This window comes from Neltuma alba, unplaced genomic scaffold, assembly GCF_004799145.2.
Source record: "Neltuma alba isolate B1F8T4 unplaced genomic scaffold, ASM479914v2 tig00010782_pilon, whole genome shotgun sequence".
Lineage (NCBI taxonomy): Eukaryota > Viridiplantae > Streptophyta > Magnoliopsida > Fabales > Fabaceae > Neltuma > Neltuma alba.
The window spans coordinates 17,816-30,898 of record NW_021635600.1 but is presented as its reverse complement, the minus strand read 5'-3'; the positions used below and the strand labels follow the sequence as shown (position 1 = coordinate 30,898).

General features: G+C 31.8%; 1 protein-coding gene across 1 annotated transcript; it reads right to left on the bottom strand.

Annotated features, from left to right (window-relative positions):
• Window positions 1-323: 323 nt before the first annotated feature.
• On the bottom strand, window positions 324-11,395 carry LOC114759021 (putative leucine-rich repeat receptor-like serine/threonine-protein kinase At2g19230). The gene is made up of 11 exons (XM_028948119.1): window positions 11,370-11,395; window positions 11,027-11,276; window positions 8,839-8,959; window positions 7,340-7,892; window positions 5,725-6,194; window positions 2,726-2,946; window positions 2,488-2,614; window positions 2,236-2,298; window positions 1,716-1,905; window positions 1,235-1,630; window positions 324-540 (listed from the first exon to the last, which is right to left on the bottom strand). The coding sequence occupies exons 1-11, from the start codon at window positions 11,393-11,395 to the stop codon at window positions 324-326; spliced, it is 2,634 nt and encodes an 877-aa protein (XP_028803952.1).
• Between the last annotated feature and the right edge of the window lie 1,688 nt (window positions 11,396-13,083).

The window sequence follows — 13,083 nt, the reverse complement described above, 5'->3', positions numbered from 1 at the left end:
TCCTAATGGCAAAATACTTAGGCCCTATTTGGTATGAGGGATTAGGAGGGTTGGTATTGAGATTGGTATTGGTATTGCTCAGTTTGTCATGTTTGATGTGTAGACTTCAGCAATCCTAGGATTGCCCAATACCACTTTTTGTGGGATTAGCCAATACCAGCGGCCCCCTAGTATTGAAAAATAATCAATTCCAGCACTAAACATTTTTGGACCAGATTACCCCTCACCCACCCCCAGTTACATATCGACTATCCTCTTGCGACGGTAATGAAGGTGGAAAGAGGCAAAATTGAGGATGCTACGACGGAGACTCATATCTGTGTTCAGATCTCCATCTTCCTTCTTCGAACCTTGCCAATGGCAATTGACAAGTCTTCGTCTTCCTTGAACACATAGCGATGGAATCGAACTAGAAGCAAAAGATGAAGATGTACAACCAAACCCAAATGACAGAGTTGAGTGGTTGAAGCAGAGAAAAGAAGGAAGATGAAGAAGGAGCAGCGGAATATGCCGAGTTGAATCAGCATTAGAAACCCTTTCCTTTGCGTCAAATATGATCTCATATAAGTTAATGATTAAAGGTTGCTAATAGATTTGTTTTTGGTTTTGCACTGAATCAATCAGTGAATGCGATGACGATGAACTGCAAAGGGAAAGCAATTGCAAACTTTCTTCTTCTTCTTCTTTTTAACAAAAATTAATAGCAAGGTATTGTTGTCTTTTATAATTAATGACTGATATAATAAAGTTAATGTGAACATTCCTTTTAAACATTACTCCCTATACCAGACATAATTTAAAGTTACAGTGCCAACCCACCTCACTCACCAATCTCATTCTCAAACCATCACCAACAAACATAACCTCACACGCATAACCTTAGCGTCCTTTAGTTGTGTTCAATCTCATTCATCCAAACTAATCAAAAAGCTGAAAGTGCACCACATCATCATGATATTAGAAAGCTAAATTATATATTTGGTTCTCTATATTTACATCAAGTTTTGATTTAGTATCTTAAGTTTATAAAGTGCATTTTTAGTTACTTAATTTTAACATCGTTGGTCTCATTTGATGGGGAAAAAAAAAGTTAACTCAACAAAGAAACTCGTGCGCTCATTATATGTAATGATCCTTGAACAATGCAAGCACGAATTTCATCATAGTCTTGTAAAACAAATTAAAACATGAAGCCTTGTAGTCTTGTTTAGCAGAAATATATCATGATGACTACCTAGCAGAGAGAACAGTGATTAACTCACTATTGCCACTATAATCACATGAATTTCTTGGCATCATGTCATGTATTCCCATCTCCAAAGCTAGACATTCTTGTAGTTCTCGCAATATGTAACTTATGGTTGGCCTTTGGGTTGGTGGTGGTAACACGCATGACATTGCTACTTCAACAGCTTTCCATGTTGAGTTAAGACTGAATTCTGCAGCTAATCTTGGATCAACAATGCCTTCAATATCCCCACTTTCAATTTTCGGTTGAATCCAATCAATAATGAAACTGATATCCTCAGGTCCTCTCTTTATTGGGGGACGACCCGTTATTAGTTGAAGAAGAATCATTCCAAAACTATAAATATCAGTTTTCTTATTTAGTTTTCCTGATCTTTGAAATCTGCAAATGAATCCAATCAATAATGAAACTGATATCCTTAAGTCCTCTTTTATATTTCTTTAGACATATGCTAAGAAACACTTACTCAGGATCGATGTAACCAGGAGTACCGGCTGGTTGAGTTGATAGATGAGTATCTTTTTCATTTGTAAATACTCTAGACAGTCCAAAATCAGCAATCTTAGCTACCATGGATTTATTCAATAAAATGTTGGATGGTTTCAAGTCTCGGTGGATTATAGGAGTATTACAACCAGTGTGAAGGTATTCCAATCCTGCAACTCCACTAGCTTATTATATAAGAAGAAAATATACTGGAGCTTATTACTACTCCCTTTTATTCTAAATATAGGAGTTAATTAAGGAGTTTACTTTATTCTTAAATACAAGATCTACATTCATTTTGTCTTGTAAATTTATAATTTTTAAGAAGACTTCTTCAATTATTAAAAATGATATTATTTTGGGAAAACTAATACATTTTTTTTTACAAATAACTAAATCTTTTACTGTAAATTAGTTATGTAATTCCTCTACTGTATTTAGAGCCGGAGGGAGTAATAAGGCAAGACGGGTCAATAACATATATAATAGCTTTTTCTCACCTTTCGCTGCGTCAATTGCTACTTCAAGTCTCTGTTTCCACCTCAAAATATTTGAGTTTTTCTCTACAAGAGAAAAAAATTGCATATGATCATCAGTATCTTTCAATAACAGACGCATATAATCATACAACTATTCAAAGATCTCAGTCGACTATATTTAGCCATATAAAACTAAACGAGTAATAATTTTCCTTCATGAGATTTTCAATAATTGTATCTAAGACCTGAAAATAAGCACAAGATATGAGAAACCTGATAATAATTGGCCGAGGTCCCCATTATCCACATATTCATAAATCAAGGCCATGATATTGTTTCCATGGCAATACCCAACAAGTGAAACCAAGTTTCTATGATGAATAACTGTCAAGAGCTGAGCCTACAAGTCAACAGTTAATTATTTATTAGCTCCATCATATATGACTTTGCATACATATATTTAAAAAGTAGCTTTTGTATATCATAGATATACGTCTTTTTCATTTCTAACCTCTGATTGAAACTCCTTGTATCCTTGCTTTGATGATTCTGAAAGTAATTTTACTGCAACTTGAGAATTATCTTCTAGAGTCCCAAGGTAAACTTTCCCGAATCCTCCTTCTCCAATAAGAGTTTTGAAATTGTTGGTGATCCGCAGAACTTGTGAGTGAGAGAATTCTCGATTCTTTCGTTTTGGAATCTCCATCTTCAAGTATTTATTTGTGGACGAATCTGCATCATTATGTTAAATTATTTTAGCCTTCAAACACAAGTAAAAATAACTTGAGAGTGCTGTATTATATTCCAATGAATCGACATCGACAATAGATATAAAAATAAATACCTTGTCTTCTCTTTCTCAGTCTCCAAACCACCAAAGAAAGAACGGCAATTAGGGTAAAGACTGTAATTGATGTAACAAGAGGAATAACAAACGTGCGTTCTTTGTTGCATGAATCCAACTGATAGAGACCTGCATTGTTGGCTACACTGGCAAAATAGAAAGAGGAACCTTGAGTTAAGCAAATGATGAGTTTCAGAAAATGACATTGTTGTACATTGCGGACCAGTCATTGAGCTGGTCAAGATAATGAATTAAGGGTTAGTAAGCAAACCGTTAACTCGGAGGTCAAACCAGTGAGAAATAAAAAAATTAAAAAATAATTTAATTTTTATCATATCTTCTTATGATTAAACATCAATTCATTACCTTGAATTACAAACAAATTAAAAGAATCATATACTTAAAATTTCTTTATAATTTTCTTTTTTTACAATTCTTTTGACAAACTGGCATCATAGTATCATCCTCCAAAAATTGCTAAATATTTATTATAGAAAAAATTAATCAAAATATATATATGACAACAAAGTATTCGTATCAATCATTGAGCCAGTTGAGATAATGAATTAAGGGTTAGTAAGCAAACCGTTAACTCAGAGGTCAAACCGGTAAGAAATAAAAAATTAAAAAATAATTTAATTTTATCATATCTTCTTACGATTAAACATCAATTCATTACCTTGAATTACAAACAAATTAAAAGAATCATATACTTAAAATTTCTTTATAATTTTTTTTTACAATTCTTTTGACAAACTGGCATCATAGTATCGTCCTCCAAAAATTGCTAAATATTTATTATAGAAAAAAAATTAATCAAAATATATATGACAACAAAGTATTCGTATCAATCATTGAGCCGGTTGAGATAATGAATTAAGGGTTTGTAAGCAAACCGTTAACTCAGAGGTCAAACCGGTAAGAAATAAAAAAATTAAAAATAATTTAATTTTTATCATATCTTCTTACAATTAAACATCAATTCATTACCTTGAATTACAAACAAATTAAAAGAATCATATACTTAAAATTTCTTTATAATTTTTTTTTACAATTCTTTTGACAAACTGGCATCATAGTATCATCCTCCTAAAATTGCTAAATATTTATTATAGAAAAAATTAATCAAAATAGATATATGACAACAAAGTATTCGTACCTATCCTCATTTAATAACTAAACTAAAAACTATCGACAGTTTAAAAAAATGCATCAAAATAGCTTTAAAAAAAAAAAAAGAAAAAAGAGGCTAATGGGTTAACCCACCAAATAGGGTAGGTTAGCTGGGCTGTTCTCGGGTTATTCCGAGTCACCCGGTTCAAATGTCTTGAGCTCACAAGGGTTGACGGGACAAGCCAGGTGATTGGTTCACGATTCCCGGTTCAACCCAGCTGGTCCTGTTTTAAATATGATGATTTTTACATATATTGTTGCGCCAAGGCATATTATTCATAAGCAAAGGATTAAAAAAAAACTCTATTGTTCTCCTCCTTCTTCCTCTCTCCAAATTATCAAAGAATGAATGACAAAAAGACACAAAGTTTATCCAATTTGACCTCAAACAAGAATAAACTAGAATCTGAATTGGATATCTACCTGAGCCTTAAATTGGCATTTTCACTAAAAGCCTTGGGAATTGAACCCGTGAGTTTGTTTCCCGTCACATCACTGCAAGATAGATGATGAAAAAGAAAATAAATGTAATTTTGAGGTGCACGACTTCACAATCTAAGCATTAAAGTTGCAGTGTGTGTGTATAAATTAAGGTCTTACATGAATTTTAAATAAGGAAGAGTTGCGAGAAATTCTGGTAGTTCTCCTATCAGTTCATTGTTGGACAAGTCCCTATGAACAAGAGGTTGTAGGCTCAATATAATAAGTATTTGTTGGGAGCCTATCTTATATTACATACAACTTACAAGCACTCCAAATTTTTCAAACGCGCGAAGGATTCAGATATTTGTCCTTTGAGTTTGCTTGACCCCAAGTGCCTACATTTTGGAATTCATAAGACATATTGTAAACAACTAAAAAAGAGAAATAAATAAAAGGAAAATGTAGCATATATATAAATGGGTTGAAACAAATAGCTGATATATATATATATATATATGAACAAATCAAGGCAAGATTTGGACATGTTATGGATAAAAAATTGTCACACTACGTTATTTTGTTGAATCACCTTCTTTTGATGGTAAAAATTAAGGAAAAGTTTGTTTTGTGGGATTATATTGCATTGAAGCCCTCTTGCTCTATTTATGAACTTTAGAGTTGTATTAACTCTTCTGAGAGTTCTTTGCTTGCAAGCCGTGTTAGTGCTGTTTTAGAGCTCTATTCAACTACTTGTACGCCAAAATGTTTTTCTCAAATAATGCTTCATATATGACACATCATAAATAATTCAGAAGTATGGTACTTACAATGAAACGACTCTTGTTTTGTTGCCATAGTTGCATCTAACACCTTCCCATGCAAAATTAGAAGGCACACATGGGTCCCCTTGCCAACTGATTTTGGATACCCCATAAGTACGCCTGATCTCCACCATGGCATTAACTATGCGAAGGAGAACCTAGTTGAGCTTTCTTCAATATATATTCATCTTTAGCAAAATAAAAATTGAACCAAAGGAAGAAAAAATGAAGAAAAAGAAAAAGCAATACCATCTTGTGGGTCCGTTGGGGAATTTGGTTGTGGGAAGACTTTAAAAATCTCAAAGGCATTGAGGATAGGAGGGGCATAAGAATCATCTGTTGCCCTAATTCTGAATCTAACGTTATTTGTAGTGATGTTGGAATTTAGGGTGACGGGTTTCAAATATTCAAGGGTAAGTTCTTCGTAGAGGGAATTTTCATAATTAAAAGTGACATTGATAATCCTCTTTTGGCCAGAAGGAAGCTTTTGAATTTCAGCAAAGTGAAGAAACAGATAAAATTGTTCTGCTACATCAAGACTCCAACTCTCAGATAAGAGATTGGAATTATTCGGGGCTTGACATGCTGTGACTAATATTTCTGATGGAAGCTCATAATTGGAATTTTCGACTTTTACTTGTCCATCTGTTTCTAAGACATTCCACTGACTATTCTTTATATATGTATGCCACAAACGGTCATAAACATCGTCCTTGGACCTGCATTTTAATTTCCGAAACAATTAAGGAAAGCATCACCCGAAAAAAAAAGAAAGAAGCAAAGTATTAATAATCTCAAGAAATTATTGACGTTCAAGTCAATCAACATATGATGAATATATGTATGTATGTAAAAGTTTACAACTTCTGGCAAAAAATGTACTACCTCCCATTTTTAATATAGAACGTAGTTGACTAATTTAGAGAAATTAAAAAAGTTACTAAATTACTTTAAACTATTTTATTTATCGTTTATCTCCAAATTAATTTGTTTCATTTATAAATTAATATATAATCTAATAATTCACATAAACATTTTAGAGAGATCATGTAACGTATGTGATAATTAACTAATTTAGTAACTTTGTTAATCTCTCTAAATTAATCAATTGATTCCTTTGGTAGTACATAATTTTACAACAAATTTCATTTTTTCCCCATGTTATGATAACTAGGGGAACTAATCTTATGAATAGCACGCCAAACACATGAAAATGTGTCTATTTACGTCAGACTAGGCATAAATCGCCCAATCAATTAATATCAATATAAAGTACAAAATTTGCAATAAGTCATGTTACCCCCAAGGTATTAAAAATGTGACTTGTTGTTTAAATCTTTTCACAACTCTACCTCTAATTTTTTTTCATGAGATATATAGGCAATTCTATTTTCATAACATTTAAAAATATTTAAAAACACTATGCAGGACCAGTTTATATTTAATTGAATTTAAATTAATTATACAATTTGATTATACTTTAGTATTCTGGATATATGTTGTTAAGGACAGAGCATCATATAATTATATTCTGTATTCTGAGCTGCAGGATATGGCAGAATGTTTTGCGAGCTATGATTTATAAGGATGATTGTATCTGAAATTTCTGCAAGCAAATTGGAGAAATAGAATATAATTAAAAGTTTCTTATAAACAAGTGTGAAAAAGAAAAATTATGCTCCTCCAGAAAAACCAAAAAGTCCGACCAAATGAATAAATAATTCTAAAATATCAAGGAAGTTAAGTGCAAATAAGTTTACCTATTTAGTGATGGGACTTTTGATTGTTCACATTTCTTTTATATGACCTCATACTAATTTTTTGTTGTAACGTTGTAAAAGTCTGAGCGGGATAGAAAGAGTACCTGACATAGTTGATACTGGAAGAAGGGCCACAATCTCTTCTTGTGTAAAGAGATAAGGGAAATGGAGAGGAATAGAGAGAATTTCTCAATGGCCGTAGTTCCAATGTGTTCATAAAAGGTTTGCCTTCTCCCGTGTCCACCAGACACACTTGAACCATGCCATTGGTAACCTCTTGGATTATTATTTCATTATATCCAAAAGTTTTATTTTCATTCAATTCAATTGTCGCCCAATAGTTGACCCCCAAGTAGAGATCAAACTTTGGGAACTCGTTTTTTGAGTCATAGTTCTGACAAGCAAATGAAGCTCTGATCAGATACTTCTGCTTTTGTTTTATTGGTCTCAAAGTATAACAGTTCCTTTGTCCCTCTGGAAAACTTCTGAATGTTTTTAGCTGACCCCTCATGTATGCAAGATCGTTGCTGATGTTAAAGATGGGTGGTATTTCATGATTGGATCCACTTTCTATGAAGCCTTCATCTGTTTGGTACCAAATCCCTGTTAATTCATCAACATAATCTCTCTTTGCTCCACAATCTATACTTATGAAGCCTGCACAATTATGTATATTCCTTATTTTAGGTTTTCCACAATAGGCGTAAACGGCCGTTTGATCCATATATAAACAAATTTACAGAAATCTTATGGTTTTATTGAGAATATTATAAATATAAGCAACGATTGTTTAGATTATCAACTCACGTTAGTGAAAGAAATTATGACTACTTAAAGCACAAGAAATTTCTGCGAATGCAGAGCTACTACCAAATTAGGTCCAACAACGTTTGATGCTGATCCAACAGTTAATATAATTAAAAAATCGTTTTGATGGTATTGGTGTGAATAATATCCCAGAAGGATGTAAGTTTAAATCTCGACACTGACATGAGGATATCATTACATCTATTTGTTTGGTCCAAATTACTAAAGATATATCTTTTTAAGATACAAACATTTCTTTATATGTGTGACTAATTAACCTCATTTTTGTTGTTAATGGCTTTGTATACTAATAGCACAAGAGCTTTCCTATAGGTGTGGGATGTGGAAGACTTAATTTCTCTAATAACAGCACCACCCATTAATTTAAAAAAGAAAAACCTCATTTGTCATTACTTATATTAGGTAATAGGGGTGTTCACATGATAAGACATGATCAATCTCAATAATTGGGATAGAGTGGCCTTTCTATCCTATTTTTTGCCCCATTTGGGACAAGACATGACTAGGATAGAACAAAGATGTCCCCAATCATTTTTTGAATTTGTTTTCAAGCGTTTTATTTGAAAACCAACTATATATGGAGCATGAGAATTCATGATAAAAACTATACAAAAAAATAAAGAAAATAGATAAAAACTAGTTAAAAATTGGCAATAATAAAAAATTTGCAAAGGAAAAAATTTTCCTAGAGAAAATAAATTCTCAAAAGATCGATGTTCACTAAACAAAACATCATATGACCCATACAGTTAAGAGAGGCTGGCAAAGTGCTTACCTGTACGATTAGCAGCATCCGCCACAATGATAAAGGAAACCAACACAAGCAATGCAAGAATCGATTTCTTCATGTCTTCAAGTTTAGAGGACGAGGAAAAGAGAAATGATCTGTGGCAAGCCTAAGTGATTGGCACTTCTTTAAGTAGGCAGAAAATTAATGGTGCGTGTAAGTTTGTTAGCATTACACACACACACACACACACACACACACACAAAAGGCCGTCCGGCACGCATGGTTTGAGTATGACTAAGAATTACTTTGTATATTAAAAAAATGTAATTTGGATAATAGTGGAAGTATCAACATCAATCAATATATATCATATAAAAGTTATAGGATGGTAGATTTATTACAAATTTTATATTTTGTGAATTGGTTTGTTGATAGATATGGATCCATATTGATGGCATTGATAGGACTATCAAATTTAGGTCGAGTCGTTTAATACAAATACCAAAGCGGCAGAATACCAAAGGGCCAGAATCATGAGAGCACATTAGGGAATAGAGCTCCAAATTTTTTTAATTAAGTACAAGTATTTTTTATTGAAGGTCTGTTTTGAAATATTGAGTACTACATGTTAACCCATTTAATAAGTCTTTGTTAAATGATAAGGCCATATGTGTATAATCTTGTAATTTGACCCAATTCTTAAGTTATACTACCTCCGATTTTAAATATATTACACTACAAACTAAATCTTATATTTAGGAGTAGAAGTAGCTAGTAATTAACTAGCTAGTCAAACATACCCTTCAATGCATAGGTAAGATAAGGATAATTTTCAAGTCATTCGTTGCGTATTATCAAAATTTAATTTATTGTAAAACAATTTAAAAATTGCCGGACTTCATTGTCATTATTATCCCCTACCAATTTTTCTTGACCCAAAAAGTCCTTCCTGATGAAAAAGGTAGAAAGTTCATTCACAAAATATTTTATGCATATCTTGTTTTTAAGTAGTTGGAAAAAAATATATATAAATAATTATAAACATTTAGATTTATACTGTAGTGCTAAACTTTAGTACCTATAAGCTTGAAAATATAGTTATTTATAATATTAAAAGAGAATTTAATACTAAAAGTATAAAATTATAAGTTATTTTTATTTTTGGGGTCAAACTTGGAGACTTCATGGACTATTTGTTTGATTTTCTTTTTGGAAATGCCGGCAACCTTTTAATTTCTGTTTTAATATCTCTAGTTAGATACACGGCTCTGCGATAATCTATAACAGTATAGCAAGAAAATTAAGGGGAGACTATCATCACTACCCAAAAATAAAAACAAAACAGAGGCTATCGGATATGTTCAATATAAATTAAAATATTTTTTTAAAAAATTATCTTTGACTTGTCAATACTGACCGATGGCCGGTCAACGGTCGTTGGTCAAATCAGGCAAAGAGAAGTGAGCCAAAAAATATATACATCGTATTTCACAAGGGAATTAAATTATAAAAAAAAATCTCATGGGATTTGAAAGAATATTTTCACAAATTTATGGGGCTTATTTATAAATAGATCTCTTATTTTTAGAATTTGCATGCGATTTAATCATGATTAATTTGCTTACTTAAGACTTTTGTTTTTTTGCCCTTGTGCTCAAAACCACAAATTAATGCTTACATTTCACTCATTCTTAAATTTACATTAAACTCAACCAATAATATTTCAATGGAGGATGATGGCCAACTCAGGTATATAAATTTATTCTTTTGAATTAATTTTGATGTTCAAATATTTGTTTGCATTTCAAAATTAATTATATCTTCCTTTATATATTTTACTCATTCTTGAATAATCATTCAACCCGGTCAGTAATTAATATTCATCAATATGGATGAACAATAGCAATAAGTGGAAATGGAATCGTAATTTGAGAAAATTGTTAAATATCATATGAATAAGATAACTCCGCTGCTTTCTTTCGAGAAATATTATGATAACAAAAAATTATATCTCAAAAAGTATGAATGATCAAATAATAACGTTGGAGAGAAAAAGGAAACATCAAAATTTATTTGACGTCAAGTCTACTTACGTACCCACACAAGCCTGCATAATGTCAAATAAGTTAAGATAAATTTGTTATTTGATCAATTAATGTATGAATGTATACGTAAAATATAAAATATTTAACCCAAGCAATAATATACTGTTTTAAATTAAGAGATTAATTACCTTGTCTATAGTTGCAGTATCGTTGGTGCTTTCATATATGCCTTGAGGATCTCGAAAATTGGCAAATCTAATGGCAGAAATTGAATTGCTCTGGCAAGGTAGTTCCAATGTGAGGTTCTTATAAGTATTCCCACAAGCAGCTCTCGCACTAACTGTTCCGAAATTCACATAGGATGGATTTTCTTCCATCTCCTCCAACAAAACCAATGTGTTTTCACCATCTTTAAGGAATGATCGTGGAACATGATACCTGAAAAAACATATTTAATATGTCTTTCAGATCAAATTTGAATGTTAAGAATCCAGATCCTTCGCTTAATTTTGAAAAGAACAAAAATCAGACCAACCATTTTTGCATAGAATTTCCATAGTTGTAAATACATTTTGTGAACGAATATTTACCATGATAATTACAGTGATCAATACTGCAATCATCTTCTGCAGCCAAGTGGGCAGACCCATAACCGCCTATATTATGACCATTAACACGAGCAAATAATTTACCTAGTCCTTCCAAATCAACTGCCACAGGGTCTTTTCAAATAGGAGCTTTGAATGTGGTCTAAAATACATTTAATTTCAAACGTGAATAAATCAATTATCTACATTTTAATTATTGGACTAACAAATGATAATATAATTTGCCAATTGCCAAGTATACCTTGTACCAAGTGAAGCTTTTATTTGGGAGTAATTGGTTAGATGCCCATTTGATGTTAGAACTAGATTTTTCACTAAAGAACTTTTTATTCCAACCATCCAGTCCAATTTTGTAGTGCATGCCACTTCTGAGAAGACAAATCCTCATTGACTGTCTCATCATCACCTTTTTACCATCCACCTCAACCGGTTCAAAAAAAACTGTTGTACCATGTATAAAAAACGACCCATAGTTTAGAAGACCATTATCATGATTTAAAGGTGAAAGCAAGAATTATTATAATAATTTATGTTTCACAGAAAGTCTCATTTTAAATGATTTAAAAATTTTCTAACGGCATTTTTATATTATAGTGATGGCATGCAAGGATTTGTAGGGAGAAAAGGCGAGGTGGTCTTCGTCTTCGTCTCATGAAAGTCTGAGAACCAAGCGCAGTAAATTTATATCTATGCACACACATATATTGTTATTGATGTTATAATAATACTTTTATAAGATATTAAATCTCAATTATTTAAAGTTGATCTAACAATGAAGGTAAGGAAGCGGAGGAAAGTAAAATAAGTGGAGAGCTTCTTTTTCCTAAATTTTTTTTAGTTTTCTGTCCCCCCCCCCCTACAGGAAAGGAATTCATAACTTCTAAAAAAAATGGAAAATTGAGGAGAAGGACCTAAAAAAATTAGTTTTTGTTAAGAGGGATCTTAAAAATTGTAATTAATTTGAAGGACCAAAAATTAAAATATGAATTTACAATTACAAAATTATCCTTGGCCAAATCCCTACATTATCTCCAACACCCATCTCAATATATGACTATTAGTTATCAACTGAAATATAAATTTACAATTACCAAATTGCCCCCCATTAAAATTAAAAGCTAAATACAGCAATTAACAAAAATATAGAGTCTTATTTTTCAGTCATTCATATCTGCATCTACTAGCCTTTCATTCCGATATGGCTGGAAAAATTTCCAGCTTGCATGGCTGCGATTTCACCCCTCATTTTGATGTGGTTGGAAAAATTATTAGTGAAGCTTAGGTTACGAAGCGGCAGTATTTACCTAATTTTCATATTTTGATTAACAGAAAGAACTATATTTACGGCAGGCAGTATTTACTTGATTTTCATATTTTGGTTAACAGAAAGAACTATATTTATATTCAGCTAAGAAGCTTTGTATAGGTAGCGTGATTGTATTCATATGTATGTATAATTGGGATTGAATGAAGGTACAAATATATACTTTAATATTCATCCAAAAAGTCTTTATATAGAGGCCATGAGAAAATAAGATAACATTCAGTACAAACTAAAGGAGAGAAAATAATGTTCAGAATATATGTATCGTTGAATTAATAGTTTGCTGGTCGATTTCTTTTAATTTGTCTTCTTT